At 39.8% G+C, this 19,743-nt stretch overlaps 2 protein-coding genes across 7 annotated transcripts in view; both read right to left on the bottom strand.

Moving 5' to 3' along the window:
- Positions 1–3,547: 3,547 nt before the first annotated feature.
- STN1 (STN1 subunit of CST complex) overlaps positions 3,548–19,743 on the bottom strand; it is a 52,970-nt gene continuing 36,774 nt past the window's right edge. For 3 of the 6 annotated variants that reach the window (XM_037805135.1, XM_037805137.1, XM_037805139.1), the window contains 2 exons: positions 19,116–19,188; positions 3,978–5,698 (listed from right to left, as the gene is read on the bottom strand). In XM_037805135.1, the coding sequence (XP_037661063.1) occupies positions 5,541–5,698; positions 19,116–19,188 (231 nt within the window). In that variant the 3' untranslated portion in view covers positions 3,978–5,540. Of the gene's footprint in view, positions 5,699–19,115; positions 19,189–19,743 lie in introns of all 6 variants that reach the window. The other 3 variants (XM_037805138.1, XM_037805136.1, XM_037805140.1) reach the window with 2 other exon arrangements.
- LOC119510783 (DNA-directed RNA polymerases I, II, and III subunit RPABC4-like) lies at positions 11,919–12,114 on the bottom strand. The gene has a single exon (XM_037805141.1). It carries the CDS (start codon positions 12,093–12,095, stop codon positions 11,919–11,921), a length of 177 nt encoding a protein of 58 aa, XP_037661069.1. The 5' UTR covers positions 12,096–12,114.

Here is a 19,743-nt window from a genome sequence, read left to right as displayed (position 1 = left end):
TCTTTATAGATGTCCTACTGTGCTGCTCTAGGCCTGAGGCCCTATCAGGGAGCAGATCCAGGTCTATAGTGCCTGGGATCTACTTATGTCAAACTTCTCCCCAGGCTGCAGGCCTCCAGAGCCAGGTTGTCTGGACTAACATAAGCCAGGTTGTCTGTCTCTTTTCTGCCCTTGAACCAAACCTCCCTGAGGCAGGGCTGGCTTCCTGCTTGGAAGGAAGAAATAAAATCAGGAAAAACAAAAACCTGTGCCAACAGCTCAATATATTATCCTGCTACATAATTCATATTAGAATAAACTAATCATTCACAAATTTCAGTACATTAACCACTTGTCACAAATTACTTGTGCCATACACCACAGCTTATACAATATCATCATTGCTTTGCACTGAATTAGAGCTAAAAAAAAAAAGGGGGGGGGGAGGAAACAAAGGATACTCTGCTTTATTTCCTCCATTTCCTGATAGTCTTCAGAATAGAAAATGAAACTCTCATCCCTGAGGAAGCAATTGCTAGCCAAGATTATCAAAAGTGGTACCGCCTCATGCTCTAATTGACTGTATTAAACACAGTCAATGAAAAAAATGTAAGCCATCAGCTTGTTATGGTAATTAAGCTATTTTGATTAAAGTGGAAGCAGCTTTAAAACCATTTCTATTACTAAAACTATCTTCACTTAAAACAAGTTTAGAAACATCCATAGCAGTTCCCATTATCTGGCTGGGACAGTCACTGAACCAGAGCTGAATGACACCTGGTCTATGTGAAGTCTGAGACGTGAACCATACGGTTGTTGGTTTTAAAATGGTCGCTGACTATTATATGTACTATATGGACAGGAGTGTGTCCAAGCCCTTGAAGTAACAAGTGAGGGATCTTGAGATCTGAGTTCTTTAGGATGTTTATTCCAGGTGTGCATTAACTAGGATATCAGAGGCCAGCCTCTGTGCTGCTTCTACAGCTGATTCCAGTGCTAGAAAGAAGTGTCTTATAGGGATGAGAAGCACTGCTACACCACCAGATGGGTATAAATAAATCCTTGGCCAGACAGTAGCACTGTTTCTCTTCTAGCCTACATAAACTATATGAAAAAGGATAAAGAATGATTCCTCGGTTTCTCTTCTTTTCAGAGAGAAACATATGATCAGACTACTAGCAGTGACTTGACTATAGTTAGTCCCAGAGAGTTCTCCAAAAGATTCTCTCATTTTCTCAGTCTTATGTCGCTGTTTGGAGGTCTATTTCATTCCAGGTTCACTCAGGATTTAGGTTGAGTGTGGGTTGGACAGTGAGAAACTGCTTTATGCTTTTGTACAAGTGATTAAAAAAAAAAAAAAAGCAAAGTGTAACTACATAGTTTAAAAGCACCTGACATTGTACCTTTCAGAAGTACAATTATATTACTTTGGTGAACATTTCTAGTAATCTATTTGATGAATATAATTATTCATAAAACATTTTTGAAATATATTTGTGGGCATGCTCTTATTTGTGTTTCTCCAGGAGACCCTGAGGCAAGGATTGGAAAGCAAGCAATTTATTGGGGAGCTACAACAGTAATGGAGAGTGAGAGGTAAGACCAGGAGGGTAAAGCATCCTGTTAAGACAGTGTTACCAAGTGTTCAGGTTTGCTAATGCTGCCGTTATGCAAAATACCAGAAATGGATTGGCTTTTATAGGGGGGGTTTATTTGGTTACAGATTTACAGTCTGAAGGCCATAAAAGTGTCCAGGCTGAGGCATCAACAATGGGATACCTTCACAGAAGAATGGCCAACAGTGTCTGGAACAACCCTGTTGTCTGGGAAGGCACGTGGCTGGCGTCTGCTGCTCCTGTGTTGTGTTCCAGCTCCTCTGTCAGCTCCTGTGCATTCTTCAAAATGTAGCTTTTGGGGCGTTTTGTCCTCTTTTAGCTTCTCTGGAGCAAACTCTGGGCTAGCATCTCTGAAGCATTAGCAAAAGTCTGCTTTCAACAGCCTTCTCCAAAATGTCTTTCTCAGCTGCAGCAGCAAGTTCCTTCTGTCTGAGCTCTTTTGTAGGACTCCAATGATTAAATCAAGACCCACGCTGAATTGGCAGGGCCAAACCTCCATGTAAATAATCTAATCAAAGGTAATACCCACAGTTGGGTGGGTCACATCTCCATGGAAACAACCTAATCCAAAGATTCCAACCTAATCAACACTAATACATCTGCCCCCACAAGACTGCATTAAAGAATGTGGTGTTTGGGGGGACATAATACATCTAAACCAGCACACCAAGTTAGCGGCTACCTTGGGTGGGTGGAAGTTAATCCCAGAGAGAAACTCTAGAAAATAGTGCAAAATATGTGCCTCAGAGTAATTTCCTCTGAGGATAAAGGAAATGGAGTATTTTACCTAAGCAATCATCATTCATTTGTTGGCATTTTTACTATATAAGCTATTCTATAACCTGATTTTCCTTCCACTAAATCTATTGAAATAGTGTTCCATGGCAATAACACTAGGGGGTGTTAATTCCCTGGCACTTCCTGACAGGCTTACAGGTGGGCAGAACAGCCTTCTAAAGCATTGGAGAAAGCCCCCAGGAAAGGGAGGTAGAACCTGGCCCTGGAAGGCAGCCAGGCAGACACACTGAAATGGTATTAGTTGAAAGATGTATCAGGTGTTATTCTAGATGCTGGGACACAGCAGGAAAGAAATCAGAGAAAAACCACTGCCCTCATGGAGCATTCTTTCTATTGCCGAGGAGAGAGACTATAAACAAGCCAAAAAAGAGACATGGAGAGTTTTAGATGGTGACAAATCCTACAGAGAAATAAAGCAGGGCATGGAGTTAAGGAATTCTGGGAAGGAGGGAGAAGGAGTTGGCTGCAATAAACAGAGGGATCAGAGCAGGCCTAACAGAGATGACTCGAAAACCTGGAGGGGAGGGAGAAAGTACATTATATGGTCATCTGGGAGAACATTCCAGGCAGAAGAAACAGCAAGTACAAAGGCCCTGAGGCGAGAACATGCCTGGTGCTGTGAGGAAGAGCAAAGCCCCTGCACTTGAGCAGGGTGGGAGAGGGGGAGAAGAGCAGGAGAATCTTGCTGACCTGCTGTGATGCCTCACGCACCTACCTGGAGTGAGGGTGAAAGACAAGGCAAAGTGGGAGCAGAGGATGACAAAATCTGACTTGGGTGTTAACAAGGTCGCCCTGGCTGCTGTGGGGAGAACATACTGAAGAGGGGCAAGGGTGGAAGCAGGAAAAAGTTAGGTGACTGCAATAGTCCAGGGTCATAGCAGTGGATGAGTGAGATTAGACTCTAGAAATATTTTGAAGGAAGAGCCAAGATGATTTGCCGACAGATCAAATGGGTGTGAGAGAAAGAAGTCCATGTGTTTGGCCAGAGCAACAAGAATAGAGCTGCCTGTTCCTGAAATGTGGAAAACTTCAGGAGGAGCAAGTTTGGGTCGGGGCCTTTGGGAGTTGGTTTGGGGCATAGCAAGTTTGTGATGTCTACCAGACACCTCTGTGGGAATGTCAGTAGGAAGTTGGGTATAGGGTCTGGAGTTCGGGGAGAGGTTCAAACTGGACATAAAGTGCGGGTCTGTCAGCATATAGACAGTAGGAGCCATGAGACTGGTTGCAATCTCCAGGGGAGCAAGCTAGATAGAAAAGGGGTCCTGGGACTGAGCCCTGAGCACCCACATAGTCAGAGGATTGAGCAAACAAGACTGAGAAGGAGCAGCCAGAGGGTGTGGTGTCCTGAGAGCCTAGTGCAGAAAGTATTTCAAGGAGGTAGGAGTGGTCTACAGTTTGTATATGAAAACATGTGCTAAATATATATATATAAACATGCAGAAACACACTCTCTCTATATGTAGTTATATACATAATCAGACAAGTAATTTTATATCAGTAGCATTATACTATGTAAACTGTTTTATAACTTAACTTTCTTCCCATTATATATATATATTGGGAATAGTTGTCCATGATAGTATGCCTGCTCCATGATTTTTAAGTGCTTCCTAGTATTTCACTATAGACAGGCACCATCATTAACTTTTTCTCTATAAGTAAATATTTGTTTTCCCCAATTCCAGAATTTTAAATTACATAGCATTGGACACCTTGGGCATTCATCACACTTGTGCGATCCTCTACTTGGGATCATTCCTAGAAGTGAGGTTGATGTGTATGAGGGTACACCCTTTTTACTCTGTGATTCTAGACTCCTTCCGGGACAGCTCCAGTCATCAGAGCCATATTCAGTATGAGCAACCATTGATCCCAAGGAAGAACTACTGGAGGGCCTTTCCAGTTAGAACCTATTCTAGAGAGACCTTTCTGACAAGGAAGCCACAGGGCAGGCTTCTGGATAATTGCCTGTGAGGAATCAGGCAGAAGTTTGGGCCACGTTAGAAAAGTCAAGGCAGGAAGCAATCTTCTGGGACTAGCTCTCAGCCTGCAATTTCAGGGTCCATCCAATTGCTGAGCATAAAAACCACTGTACTTCCACAATGAACAGAACAATTCTTCCAAATCAGCAGAATCTCCAGCAAAGCCACTTAAGAGCTTCTTGTGTCAAGAGCAGAGGGCATGCATGGATACAAGGCAACAAACGCTGATGTGCCTTTTGTGAAATAACCATAATTAACTCCAACTGTTTCTCCTCACTTTATTTTTGTTAGCTGGATTTGGTATTATGCTATCCTACATACCTCCGTTTTTTTCCCTTTACCTTGTCATCCCAAGCAAATCCATGAATCCAACAACTCCTGTCTGGGCAGAGACCAAGGGTTTGTCTGGATGGTGTCAGTACGTCATGCACTCTCCATGGCAACCTTGAAAATAACATATACTGCCTGCCAGGCAATTGACTGACAGCCTTCATGATCTTCAAGGGCATTAAGGGACAGTATATTTAGCTGTGCACCTCTTTAAATGCAGAGAAATTTACTGAGATACCTTTCAATTCAGAAGGAAAATGACAAACACAGAGCCATGCCTTGGATTCCTGTTTATTCCCATCTCTGGTTGGGGTCTAAGACAGCATGAAACCCAGGACTTGGGGCCAGCTTCCACCACTGGTGCTTGAGTTCACAGAAACTGTAAGAGAGTGACCCTCATCAAAGAGAACTCTTCCCCTCTACTGGTTCTTAACCATTGAGAGGCCCAAAGAATGTGTCTCATGGTCTGTAGTTTTAAGAAGGTTTAGAATTGTGTCAACACCATTTCCTCCCTCTTCTGCAGTGTGAGCCAGCCAGGAGGACAAAGGGAATATTGTGGCTGACATAAAAGCTATTTTATCTCAGAGATTCAGAAGGTAGGAGACAGCCTGCAACTTTCATACCAAATTCTATTCCCCAAATGACCATATTTGATATTTTATTCTTAGGGAATTGCCTCCAGACATATAAGCTCCTGAATGAGGTTTAAAATCAGGGCCTAGGAGTGAACATACACCCCCACCCCCTCCACTTTTTCCTCCAGGCAGCACCTTGGCTCAGTCTGGCTCAGCCTGGGTTGCCCCAGTTCTGCCCCATGCTGTCTCCATGTCTCTTCTCAGAACGCCATGTAATACTGCTCCATGGTGCTGACAATGTCACTCTGGTCCTCCAGGAACTCCAGCACCTGCCGTAGCACAGCTTCACTCAGGCTTGGGTTGAGGCTCAGGCGGGCACAGGCCAAGATGTGCAGGAAGTGGCAGCCCTTTTCCACATCTGCAGGAGAAGAGGCAGTTGTCTAAGGTTGGACCTGGCCCATCGGACCCTCCTCTCTGTTCTCTTCCTCTAAAGAGAAGCAATAACTAGCTCCTCTGTTGAAAGTGTAGATCATGAATTAGCAGCATTAGCATCACCTGGGAGTTTATTTAAAAATGAAGACTCTCAGGCCCTTTCCATTCATCTTGCATCAAAATCTGCATTTTCACACACAATCCCCCAAATTATTATGTACATTAGAATTTGAGACACTTGCTGTAGATTTTCAGCAACAACAGAACAAAAGCAAAGTGTGGAAAAAAAAAAAAACCTATGGTCAGGCCATCATTTCACCAGTGATATGGACCCACCACTGCTCAGGTACTCAGACCCTGGACTCTAAGGAGTCCCAATTAATGATTTTATATCCATAACCCTGTTGAATTTTAGTTCTTGGTAGTCTTCATCTCTAATGTTCTTACATGTGTAAGTGTACTTATTCAGACCTGAATCCCTAGCTTCCCAGGTGGGAGCCCTCTTCAGATTCATAGCAAAGTAGGTTTCTAGTGATCTCCATATTTGTTCCCATAAATGCTGGTTTTATGGTCCACCATGGTTAGGACAGGATTCTCACCTCTGGCCAGTTCTCATTCCTCTCTGCTAAGTTTCCAAGAAGTTTTTTCTATGTCAGTGTGTTCTAATAATCTCTTACCTCTACCCCAAGCAAGACCATTTGACAGGCAGTGATAAAAGTTTAGGGTTAGTAACCTCTTTCCTAGTTGGAGTCAATGATTTAGACCAGTGGTATTCACATTGAGGGTTGTGATCATTTTGGTGGGTTGTAATTAGCATTTTTTCTTACTAACTAAATAGACTAGAATAAAAAATTACAGAATGTATTCATTATAGTTAGGATAAGTATTATTTTGTGAAACTTTTATTTCAGTTATATATGTGTATATATTGCTTATGAATTATAATTATAAAATTAACTGGATCATGGTGAGAGTCAAAGTCAAACCTAACTGCTAAAAATAAACTATCTCAAGTTTTCCCACTTTAAAGCAGGGCCAGGCTTAGCTTCTCACCACTGTATACCCAGAACCTGGCACACAAAAGTGGGTTGACCTAGTCCCTGAATATTGTTTTCAGACTTAGGCTCCAGGAAGATGCTCAAAGAAGTATCCTAATATTGGGCAAAGCAATGCATGGTTTGGGATTCAGTGCACTTTTGTGGCCTTGGAAAAGTCACAGTATCCTTATGCCTTAGTTTTCTCACCTATGGAAGGTGGATGAGGGGAGGGATGAGGCAGGCTACCTCTGAGGTTCACCAGCAGCTTTCCTGAGAGCTAATAAAGACTGGTTAAGTTCTGTCCTCTAGTGGTTATGTTAACTCATCATACCTCCCAATTGGGGTCATTGTTAGAAAACTTGCCACCATCACTTTCTCCACATTGACAGGTTGTTTGTCAACATTCATTCATAAAGATTTACTGCATACCTAGTATGTGTGTAGCACTGAGCAAGGAGAAGGCAAGTAGAGAATGGTAGATGGAGAGTTGACTTTGGAGAATAGACCTGAATTCAGATCCTGATACTGTGACTGTTTCTCTTGTCTTGGCTGTTTCCTTATCCGTAAAAGCAAAATAAAACCACTCACTTCACAGGGTGATGTGTATATGGAATGAGACACATGGCAGGTGCCTCTTACATGGTGGACTCCAGACAGAAAAAGCTAAATAGCAAGGGATGGCAGGATGTGGCTGATGATGGAGGGTAGTGAAGGACTGAAACTGAACCCTGTGCCTGAGCAGAGAGGGGAACAACAGGAATTTCATCCATTAGTTTTGTAAGGCCTGGATGTTCAAGCTCAGTGTTCAAATGACTCACAAGCATACACGGGGCCCTTAAGCAACACTGCTGATGGTCTAGTGAGTTTTAAATTTCCTCAAAAGGGCCATTCCAGTGTTTGAAGGTTGACTCGTGATGTGCTTCCAAGAAAGTTACCCTCCAGTAACATGGGGAACATCAACTTAGATTCTTTTTTATATGAGAAGTGACTACAAAATAGTAAAAGTAGATGTGGTCTTGGTCCTGGAAAGCTAGCAATGAGCAACCTAGCTGTTTGCACAATGATTTTCCACTCTCCATGGGACAAACTCACAAGCCAACGGCAGGCTCTTCTGAAAGCTGTTTGGCCTGCAGACATAGTTATCTTAAAACACAGCTCAAATAGCAAGAACTGCATCTTGTAGTTTTTAATATTTTTTTTGTTAAAGAAGTTGTAGGTTTATAGAAAAATCATGCAGAAAATACAGAATTCCCATATACTACGCCTGTGATTAACTCCTTGCATTAGTATGGTATCTTTTGTTACAAATCATGAAAGAATATTCTTATAATATACTATTAACTGTAGTCCATAGTTTAAATTACTGTTCACTCTTTGTGCCGTACAATCCTGTTGTTGTTTTTTTTAATTTTTATTCTAGTAACATATATACAATCTAAAATATCCCCTTCTAACCACATTCAAATATATAATTTAGTGCTGTTAGTGATCACAATGCTGTGCTGCCATAACCAACATACATCACCAATACCTTCCCATTACCCCAAACAGAAATTCTGTACCATTTAAGCGTTAACTCCCCATTCCCTACTCCCACACCAACCCCTGGTTCTCTGTATTCTAGTTTCTGACTCTTTGAATTTCCTTTTTCTAACTGTGTGAGTGACTATTGTATGTGAGATCATACAATATTTGTCCTTTTGTGTCTGGCATATTTCACTCAACATGCTGTCTTCAAGGTTCACCCACATTGTTGCATTATCAGAACTTGGCTCCTTTTTATGTATATACCCACATTTTATTTATCCATTCATCTGTTGAGGGACACTTGGGTTGCTTCCATCTTTTGGCAATTGTGAATAATGCTGCTAGGGACATCAGTGTGCAAATATCTTTTTGAGTCCCCGTTTTCAATTCCTTGGGGTACATACCTAGAAGTGAGATTGCCGGGTCATAGGGTAATTCTATGTTTAACTTTCTGAGGAACTGCCAAACTGTCTGCCAAAACAGGTGCACCATTTTACTTTCCCACCAACAATGAACAAGTGTTCCTATTTCTTTGCATCCTCTCCAACACTTTATTATTTTCCATTTTTATAACAGTAGCCATTCTAGTGAGTGTGAAATGGTATCTCATATTGGTTTTGATTTGCATTTCCCTAATGACTAATGATGCCTAGTATCTTTTCATTTGCCTTTTGGCCATTTGTATATCTTCTTTGGAGAAATGTCTATTCAAGTCTTTTACCCATTTTTAAATTGGGTTGTATTTTAGTTGTTGAGTTATAGCTTTTCTTTATATATTCTAGATATTAAACTATGATAGGATATGTGGTTTCCAAATATTTTCTCCCATTTTGTAGGTTGTCTTTTTATTTTCATGAAGTCATTTGATGTTCTATATGTCTGTTAGGTCTAGTTGGTTTATACTATTGTTCATGCCTCTATTTCCTTATTGATCTTCTATCTCGATGTTCTATCCCTTATTGAAAGTAGTGTATTAAAGTCTCCTACTATTAATGTAGAACCATCTATTTCTCCCTTCAAATCTGTCAATATTTGCTTTATATATTTTGGGGCTCTGCCATTATGTTGATGTTTATTTACAATTATTATGTTTTCTTGTTGAATTGACTCCTTTTTCAGTGTATAGTACCTTCTTTGTTCCTCATAAGAGATTTTGACTTAAAGTCTATTTTATCTGATATTAGTATAGCTACCCCACTCTCTCTTGGTTACTATTTGCACGGTATATATTTTTTTCATCCTTTCATTTCCAACCTACTTGGGTCATTGAATTTAAGGGGAGTCTCTTGTAAATAGCATATAATTAAGTCATGCTTTTTAATCCATTCTGTAAATCTATGCCTTTTGACTGGAGATTTTAATCCATTTACATTTAAAATAAATAATGATAATGCATGACCTTCTTCTGCGATTATGCTACTTGGTCCTTGTATGTATTTTACCTTTTTGCCCCTCAATTGTTCCGTTAATGCCTGTTTTCATATTTTTTTTATTTTTGTAGTGTACCTTTTTGAGTACCTTCTTATTTCTTTCTGCATATGTTTTTCATATATTTTCTTTGTGGTTACCATAGGGATTAAAGTTACTATCCCAAATCTGTAACAATCACATCTGATTTTATACCAACTTAACTTCAATAGCATATAGAAACATCATTCCTATACCTGGTCTCCCTACCTTTTTGTTGTCCCTGTTACAAATTATTCCTTATATACTGTATTTCCAAAACCATAGATTTATCATTACTTTTTATGCATTTTGCATTTTAGACCCTTATCCAGGGTCTTTATTTCTTTATGCCACTTCGACCTACTATCTAGTCTTTCCTTTCAGTCTGAAGAACTTCCTTTAGCACTGCTTATAGGGCAGGTGTAGTGATGATAAACTCCTTCAGCTTTTGTTTATCTGGGAATGTCTCAATCTCTCCCTCATGGTTGAAATTAAGTCTTGCCTGATGCATTTTAAATATTTCATCCCACTGTTTCCATGCCTTTGTGGTTTCTGATGAGAAATCAGCACTTAAACTTACTGGGACTCCCTTATACATAACACATTGCTTTTCTCTTCCAGCTTTCAGAATTCTCTCCTTGTCCTTGGCATTTGACAGTTTGATTACTATGTGTCTGGGCATGGTTCTCTTCAAATTTATTTTATTTGGGGTTCCTTAGGATTTTTGAATGTGCATATTCATGTCTTTCATTAAATTTGAAGAATTTTCTGCCATTCTTTTTTTTTATTTTTATTTTTATTTGGTAAGCAGTTTATTAGGGAACAAGTTATATATCAATTTCAAGCTCAAATGTCCTGATTTTTATATTTACAGAGCACTATTCAAAAGAATCTTTTTAAAGCAATTTTATGTCTATTTTCTCATTTTTTTCATAAAAATATCCAAGTAGGTAAGAGGTCAAATTAAAGGAGGCACAAAGAGGTTAAGTGACTGACTGAAAACATAGGTCTTCAGCTCCAGTTGCAATATTTTCCCATTAAACCTATCTGCCTAATTAAACAAATAATGATACTCAAATAAATGATGAATACACAAAAGACCTAGAATGAATGAGAACAGTTAAGTGTAACTACATTACACTTGGGGTTTATTTGTTTAAGGGGTTGTCATAAGGAGACAGTGTATATATATTAGGATTCCCTTGTGTGAAAAGGATAAGGTCAAAAAGCAACATACCAGAATCACAAAATTATAAAAATCATAAAGGAAAGCCTGGATCAAGGAAGCACTCTTTAAAAAGAGACAGACATGGCTATTAAAAAGTTGGAATATATCTAATCTTTAAAATAAATGTTAAGGAGGCCAACATGACATTCCATAATGATGAAATCTTGGAATAGATGGAGTACAGATGTGAGCATCAATTCCATGTTCTTAAGATGGAGGCAAAATATTTAAACATTTATCCAATAATTTAGTGTAAACCAATCCCCATTCTTTTTTATATTCTGAAAGCAGATTTTTTGACCATAAGGAATGACTATACCCAGGAAACTGCACCGAAGAGTCTGCTTCACCCACTTTACTTGGAGTTGATTTTGCCTTGCAGAGAAAAACCATTAAAATTTCTCTCTCCCAAGATCTTAATCAAGTATTATGTAGAAATTCAGAAAGTCCTATATATCAGATAATACATGAAAAACAGAAGTCAAATTGATATATGCACACTGACAGCAAGTACATTAGTATACCCACTACCAAATAACAGTGCAAAGTTTGCAAACTCTGTAAACTGGTGATGGAGGACAGTAGTTTCCAAGGAACGTACTTAATCAGACCCTCAAAGTGCCCTAGAAACCTGTATTTTTAACAAAAGACCCAGTGATTCTAGGTTGTGATTAAAAGTATGGTTTAGGAAAAGCAATTCTAACCTTACCATGTGTCAGAGTAAATATACAATGAAACTAAATTATAAGTCATGTAATTGAACTAAAAAACACCCCACAAATTTCTCTACACAAAGTATTAACAGATATGTAAATATAATACAATTTTAAAAATGAGATAAAATGAAATTGTGTATATGTAGTTGTATTCCTAAAGATAAGTATGCTAACCAAAAGGTATACAACAATGTGAAACATTAATGGCAAATTCAACTACAAGTGAATATGTTTCTCTGAATTCATGTTTCATCGAGCATCAAAAACCACCAATCTTTTAGTCCTTTTCTTGTACATTATTCTGTATACACATTCTCTGCATCTGATTGGATCCCTGGATTTTATTTCATTTTCTGTGTGACATTCTCCACAGATATAGATCATTGGCTGCTGCTTCGGGGGTTGCACATCCTTCTGGGTGTCCATTGTTAGTTCCCAGCACGAAGAAACCCTCTCACACCCGGAATCTGCCATTATTTCTTTGAATATTCCTTCCACCCCTTTCTCTCTTTTTCCTCCTCCTGGACTCCCATAATGAGTATACTGGTATGCTTGATTGGGTCCCATGGTCCCTTGAGGTCTGTTTGCTTTTTTAAATTCTTTTTTCTTTCTGCTCCTTGGCCCAAATCATTTCAATTGTCTTGTTTTGATATCACTGATTCTTTCCTCTGCCAGCTCCAATCTGTTGTTGAAACCATCTAGGGAAGTTTTCATTCAGTTATTGTGATCTTCAACGCCATTAATTCCTTTTGGTTCCTTATTAAAATTTGTGTCTTTCTTAAGATGCTCATATTGTTCATTCATTATTTTCCTGATATCCTTTAGTTCTTTCTCCATGTTTTCCTTCATCTCCTTGAGCATATGGAGAATCATTTTTTAAACATCTTGGTCTAGTATGTTCTTTTCATTGATGAGTTCTGGATTTTTGTCTTAGTCCTTTGGAAGGGCCATGATTTCCTATTTCTTTGCTTGTCTTGTGAACTTTTGTTGCACACTGCAAATTTTAATATTTTAAAGTGTTAACTCTGGGATTTAGTCCCTGAGCTGTCTGTTCCTTATGTTTGCATCCTGCTAGTGATATGACAGAAATTTCCTTGAGTTCCAGAGCTAACAAAAACAAACAAATCAATGAAAAGAGCACCTTGTACAATCTTTGAAATTTGGCTCTGCTTTGGCTGGTGGTCTCCTTAAGAGATTAGCCCCCTCCTAACAAGAAGATCAGCCTGAGGCAAATGTGAAGTACAGGGTCCTCTCTGTTTTATCTGAGCCTGTGTGGAGCCTGTTTCTTGTCCTGGGCTTGTTCTTGTTCAAGGCTTTTAGGGAATCTCCTGTTTACAGGAATTTGAATGCTCCCTTGCTCCCTGTGAAATAAGACACACACACCCCCAGTGCTCTATTGTATGACTTAATGCAAAGAATACTTTGCCCTAGGCCACTTGACTTAATTATTTCTGACACTGCTTTAGGTCTGCAAGCTGCTTCTTCCTGTAGGACAAGTGTGGGAGGGCAAGCCCAAGACAGGTTTCCTGGTTCAGTCTTTCAGGCTTCTACCCAATAGATTGACACTGATATACATGCAACCCAGTATACACAGAGTTACTCTGCTCCCAGTGGAACAGGGCCAGGGACCCAAATGGAAATGCAAGCTGGCTCCACACCACTCTGTGTGGGGGTGGGGGAGGGGGAAGGGGTCTAGCAAGGGTGCCATGAACTTTACCTACCATTTCTCAAGCTGCATTTTCTTAATTTAGCACTTGCCCAGTTATTGCAACCCTTTAAGTGTTTTCTGAAGTTTTGAGGAATGACTGTTAGTTTTGCTAGTTGTTCAAAGATTTTGTGGCAAAAAAGCATCCTGGAATGCCTTATACTGCCATCTTGGTCAACCAGAATTGTCCCTTGGATTCTTCAAGTATTTTTGCATGTAGCTCATTTGATTACTTTAGCTCAACACACACAAAAATCAAAATGTTGATGTTCAAATATAAAGTTAAACTTTATATATTTCAGAAATATAAAGATAAACTTTCAAATACAACCTACTAACTTTAAAAGGTTAGGAAAGTGCTTTAACAGTATTTTTAAAAGATTGTCATAATTTAAAAAACATTACTCCAGTATGAGTACTGTCATATAGTACTCAGTTCACCCAAAAAGCCATGTATTATGCAAGGCATAGAATGAATCTGGCCTAGATATCTGTGTAAGTTTTTGAAAAGTTAATTGTATAAAGTAATCATCTATTGAAACGCTGCCATTTGAGAATTCATTACATGCTAATTATCTTAGGTTTGAAAAATATTGTGATCATATAGGAGAATGTTTTAGTTTCCCAGTTGCTATAACAAACACCACCCAATGAGTTGGTATAAACAACGGGAATTTATTGGCTCATGGTTTTGAGGCTAACAGAAGTCCAAAATTGAGGTGTTAGCAAGGCGATGCTTTCTTTCCGAAGACCGTGGCATCCTAGGGCTGACTGTTGGCAATCCTTGGGTCCTTGGCTTTTTTACCTCATGGCAATGCACATGGCAATATCTTCTCCTTTCTTTCCTGAGTTCCGCTGTCTTCTGGCTTCTTCCTGTGGCTTTCTCTCCTGCCTCTTGAGATCTGCTGTTGTATGTTTCCATTGTGTCTTTCGTCTCATGTGTTGTGCCTTTCATTTCCATAGATTCTGCTACTGTTTTTTCAGACTTTTGATTTCTGCCTTATGTATGCCCAGTGTTTTCTTTATAGCCTTTATCTCTTTTGCCATATCTTCCCTAAACTTTTTGAATTGATTTAGCATTAGTTGTTTCAATCCCTGTATCTCAGCTGAAGTGTAAGTTTGTTCCTGTGACTGGGCCATAACTTCATTTTTCTTAGTGTAGGTTATAGTTTTCTGTTATCTAGGCATCTGGTTTCCTTGATTATCCCAATCAGGTTTCCCCAGACCAGAACAGGCTCAGGTCCCAAAAGGAAGAAATATTCAGTATCCAGTTTCCCTGATGGTGTGTCTTAGAGAACTGACACACATATGCTTTTCTGCCCAGCATGTGGCACTTGTCAGCCTGTCCCTTCAGAATGGTGTAAAGAGGTGTGGCCCATGGCTGTTTTCCCCCAGGCTCTGGGGTCTGGTTCTGAATGGAAGGCAGGTAGTAGAGCTTGGCACCACCTTCTTCCTCTTAGGGAAGATACACCCCCTAAAGAAAGGTTATTTGCATATTAATAGATTCTTTGTTTCTCTGACTCTGCTATCTCCACCCTTGCCTGGGTCATAGTGCTGCAAGTTTAAAATGGCTGAGGCTTTCTCTACTGCAGAGCACTGTGAGCTGAAAATGGCTGAGGTTTTCTCCACTGAGCCACCCAGGTTGAGAGAAAGGGACAGAAAGCCTCCTTTCAGGGTCAGTCTACAGCCTCCAGTTCACCCATAAGCCAGAGATAGCACCCGATCCTTTGGGCTCCCCGTCCCGAGACAGATACGTCCCCTGGCTCTCCAAGGTCAGTCATCACCAAAGGCCTCTGTCTGCTTGTTGGGAATTCATAGCTTCTATTGAGCAGTTAACATTTGTTAATTAAAACCCCAGTTGGAGCTGGGCTGAGATACATTCGCTTGTTCAAAGAGTGCTGCTCTCTATGACAGCGAGGCTTTCCAGTTCAGGCTGCCATGAGGGAGGGGCTTTCGGCTCGGGTCTGCAGTTTTTACTTACAGGTTTTATGCTGCGATCTCAGGCATTTCTCCCAATCCAGATTGTTGCACGATGTGTGGACAGTAACGGTTGTCTCCCAGCAGTTATTCCAGATCTTTTACTAGTTGTTCCTGGTTGTTTATTAGTTGCTCTGGGGGGAATAACTAACTTCCACTCCTCTCTATGCTGCCATCTTCTCCCTCTGGCTTTTTGTCTATGAATTTCATTCTGTTTATAAAGGTCTCCAAGTAATCCTGATTAAAGCCAAACAATCTTGATTCTGGTGTGTCACACCTTAACTGAAGAAATCTTATTCACAATGGGTCTACACCCACCAAAATGCAGACAAAGACAAAGAACATGTTCAAATGGGGGTACACAATTCAGCCTACCACAGAGAATGTCCCCCTTCATAGGAGATACAAGGTAAAGTATTAATGAAACTAAGTAAATGACATATGGGTATTTATTGTACTAGTCTGTCACATTTTCTGTAGGTTGGGAAATTTTCAGAATAAAAAATTTGTTATAAAAAGACATCAGTATGGAATTCTTTCTTTTTGGATAATTTGCCATTGTTGTACTCCATACCTAAATTGAAAATTCAGATCTTTAACTTTAGCACAACAATAATAGAGCAAACTCTACACTTAGATCTGTCTGAAATTGCTTCCTTCTAAATCACTATTAAACCAGAGTGAGCCCTTGAAGTCTCATTCTAGAAATTAAGGGCTATCACCTATGCCATTAAGATACAAAATTTATTTTCTTCTTTTTTTTATGGTGAAAAAAATTTATACTTAGAATTAGCCAATTGGACTCAGTTTAGATGCTCTCAGTTTTGTTTGCAATACTCAAAGCATCATAGTCAGGGGCCAGTTGAACATATGCCTTCTTTCCATCAGGCCTTATCAGGGTATTGACCTTGACCACATTGATGTCATAGCACTTCCTCACAGTCTGTTTGATCTGGTGCTTGTTGGCATTGACATCCACAATGAACACAAGTATGTTACTGTCTTCCATCTTCATGGCTGAATCAGTGGTCGGGGGGAAACTTGATGATGGGATAGTTGTCCAAGCTTGTTTCTCGTAGGGGTGCTCTTCCGTGGATACTTAGGCTGAGATTCAGCATCTTGGAGGGTGTGTGCCATGTACATCTCTCTTTTTTTTTTGTGGCTGTGAACACCTTTCAGCACTGCTTTCTTGGCCTTCAACGTCTTTGCTTTGGTTTGGGAGTGGGGTCATGGGCTTCCATCTTCACTTTTGATGCCATCTTTGTGAGCAGCTTGTTTTTTTTTATTGAACACTTTTATAGCCCCATGTGCTCAACACTCCTCTAACAGCTTTACAGACCCAACTCACTTAACCCTCATAATGACCCATGATGTAGGTTCTATTATTAATTCTATTTTGCAGATGAATAAACTGAGGCACACATTTACCCAAGGTCACACAACTAAAATGTTCCAGACCTTGGATTCAAAACTAGGCAAAGTGGCTACTGAGTCCAGCTCTTCACAAGTATGCCACACTGTTTTTCTTTAGACAAACCTGGTATCACTCCTTTAGGAACTTAAAACAGGCTTGATGTTACTTTCCTTTCATTACTGTAGGCCTAGCTTTTCTGAGATTCTCATATATGACTAAAGACTTTAAGTCCTTTTACTAATCATCCAGACGAGGAAAAATGCAATGCTATATTGTTGTATGAAAGATTAGAAAGAAACTAAGGGACTAAGAAACTAAGAAACTAAGTAGGAAATGGTTAAGTAAATGGTCAAATGGTCAAATATTTATTTACACATATACTGGAATTCTGTGCCATTATTAAAAAGACTGAGGCACTTTCATATGTACTGTTGCTGAGTGACCTTTAGAAGCCAATATTAGACTAATAAATGCTAGGGATGGAATACTTGCATTGTATGCTAACCTTTATTTATATTTTACAAAAAGGATAATCTATACAAATTTGCCTATAAGTGCATATAACATCCCTACAAGGGTATGCAAGAAACTAGTATCAACCAATACCTTTGGAAAGGGGAACATAGAGCCTGGAAGCTAGGGTAGGAGGGTGGCTGACGTTTGTGTATTTTTGAATTGTTAGATTTTTTACAATTTGCATATATTATTATTCAAAATAAGTTTTTGAATGTCATGGGTATTTCCCATGAAAAGGAGGAGGCCCATGACTACGAGGTATTTTATTAGCCTCAGTTTCTCATACTCCAGAATTCAGCTCCTGAAGGTTCACTAGCTCCAGGCTTATGGCTTTCAGAGGCAGGCTCACATTCCAGGCAGAGTGCAGAGCCTCTCCACCTGACACACTCACCAGGGCAGAAGCCAGCCTGGGGGATAAAAGTGGATATAAAACCCACCACTTATATGATTCCTAGGTCACTCAAGCTGCTTTGTTCTCCTAAGAAATGAAGTGTGAATTCCTTTCATTTGTTTCACAGACTCTTGGGCTTATTTCAATAGATTCTGTTCCAAATGCATTCCACTGTCAGAATCTGGCCAACAGACCTGGGCACTAGGAATGAGAGCAGGAAGGTAATCTCAGGAGCAGCCTCTTAGAAGACCCTTCTTGGCTGAGGAACCTCACATTTCTTTGCTCTTATCAGCTCCTTAAATTAAAGGTAGATTGTCTTTTCCTCCAACTAAAGGATACATATTCTTATTGATCTGCATAAATCAAAGAACAGTCAGAAAACCTTGCAATAAAATAACATTACTTTGAGTTCATTTCAAGATATGCTTTCACACAACTGTGGTATCTAACCTCATTGATTCTTAAAGGCTAAATAGGGCTGGCTCCATAAACACCAGGGCTGGGGACCTGGTCCAGCTCTACCTACTGACTTTGCCTGGTGTGGGCCCTGGCCCGACAGATATGTGGGCTAAAAGGACTGGAGAGAAAAAAAGCAGGATCATGAGAAGGAAAGCAGATCATGAGAACCTTTCCACTTGCCTTCTAGTGTCATTTGTTGAAATATGTCAACATTCATTATTAGTATATGTTTTTGAAAAAGATACTTTCAAAAGTCACCTTTAAGACTGACCATTTTAAACAAGGATTTAAAGATAAGACTATAATGTTTTCTTCTCTTTCTAACTGCTGTGAAATGGTAAAGTTCTTTGCCAGACTGTCTACACTTTGAGTTTCTAGCCACTAGGGGCTGTCCTAACTCCACCAAAACCAACTATTTTCCAAACCTCTTCCTTTGCAAGTTCCTAGTTTTCAAGATGGCTGAATTACACCATTCAAACTCCAATGTCTAGATCCACTCCTCCCAACAATGAAGAGCCTTGGTGTTAGAAAAGAGGGAAATATCACCTTTGGTTCAGAAACAAAGAGCAAGAGCGGCACAAGAAATATCCCAAATCAGAGAGAATATAAGAATCAGCAGAGTCAAAAGTCCAAGCCAACTGGTTTATCACATTTTATCAGAATCACCTGGGGAACTCATCGGTCCAAACCCCAACACTGCCTACACTCCTACCAAATCAGAATCCCCAGGGGTGGGACCTGGGCACAGTAAGCTTAAAAGCTCCAGTGTTGAATTTTATGTTCAAATAAGGTCAGAAAAATTGTGCTAGCCTAACACTCATTTTAGAGAGGAGGAAAATGAGGCTCAGAGAGGGCAGGTGTCTTGACCAATAACCCGTCCAGTCATTACTAGGTAAGCCCCAGGTCTCGTGACTCTCCGTCCACTGCCCCATTGAAAGGGAATCTAGTACACCAGGGCGTCACATATATATCATCACCACTTACGATTTGGTTTCTGGCAGTCTTCTTGAATAATACGGTGGATACTTCTGTGCAGTTCTTTGTCTTCTTTGGTTACCTAAATAGGAAAAACAGTTCAGAGAGAAGCAGTTATAAATAATACAGCAGTTGTGTCATTCAGACTCCCAAATTAATAGGATCATTGATAATGATTTCATGATGATAAACACCCCCCCCCCAACAATCCAGTTTTCAATTCTTGGTATGTAATCAACCCTGTCTGTCCCTAAACAGCTCACTGATCTATAGGTGGCCCAGAGGCACATTCCTTTGGGAGCTGGTTCATTGGAGCCATGGTATAAAGAAAAACTGGAATTCTGTACTTTTAAGCAACTTTCATCTTAATCATTCATAACACATTAATTTTTTTTTTAATTTTTTGTTATATTTTTGAGGGAGTGACAATTGATCAAAGTTTCCAATCTCTACACCAGGGCTCCTTCTTCTGGGCTCTGACACATGTCTTATTTCATTAGCTTCATTCCTTTTTCCAACCACAGGGAAAAACAAAAGGGGAACAACAGTATATGGAAAAGCTAATAAATCTAGCTTATCCATTGAAACACTTTCTGTTCTCAAAGGCAAACATAATCTAGATCCTTTCTTAACCAGC

The sequence above is a fragment of the Choloepus didactylus genome, chromosome 15 (assembly GCF_015220235.1).
Source record: "Choloepus didactylus isolate mChoDid1 chromosome 15, mChoDid1.pri, whole genome shotgun sequence".
NCBI classification, from domain to species: Eukaryota; Metazoa; Chordata; class Mammalia; order Pilosa; family Megalonychidae; genus Choloepus; species Choloepus didactylus.
This window is presented reverse-complemented; position numbering and strand designations above follow the sequence as displayed.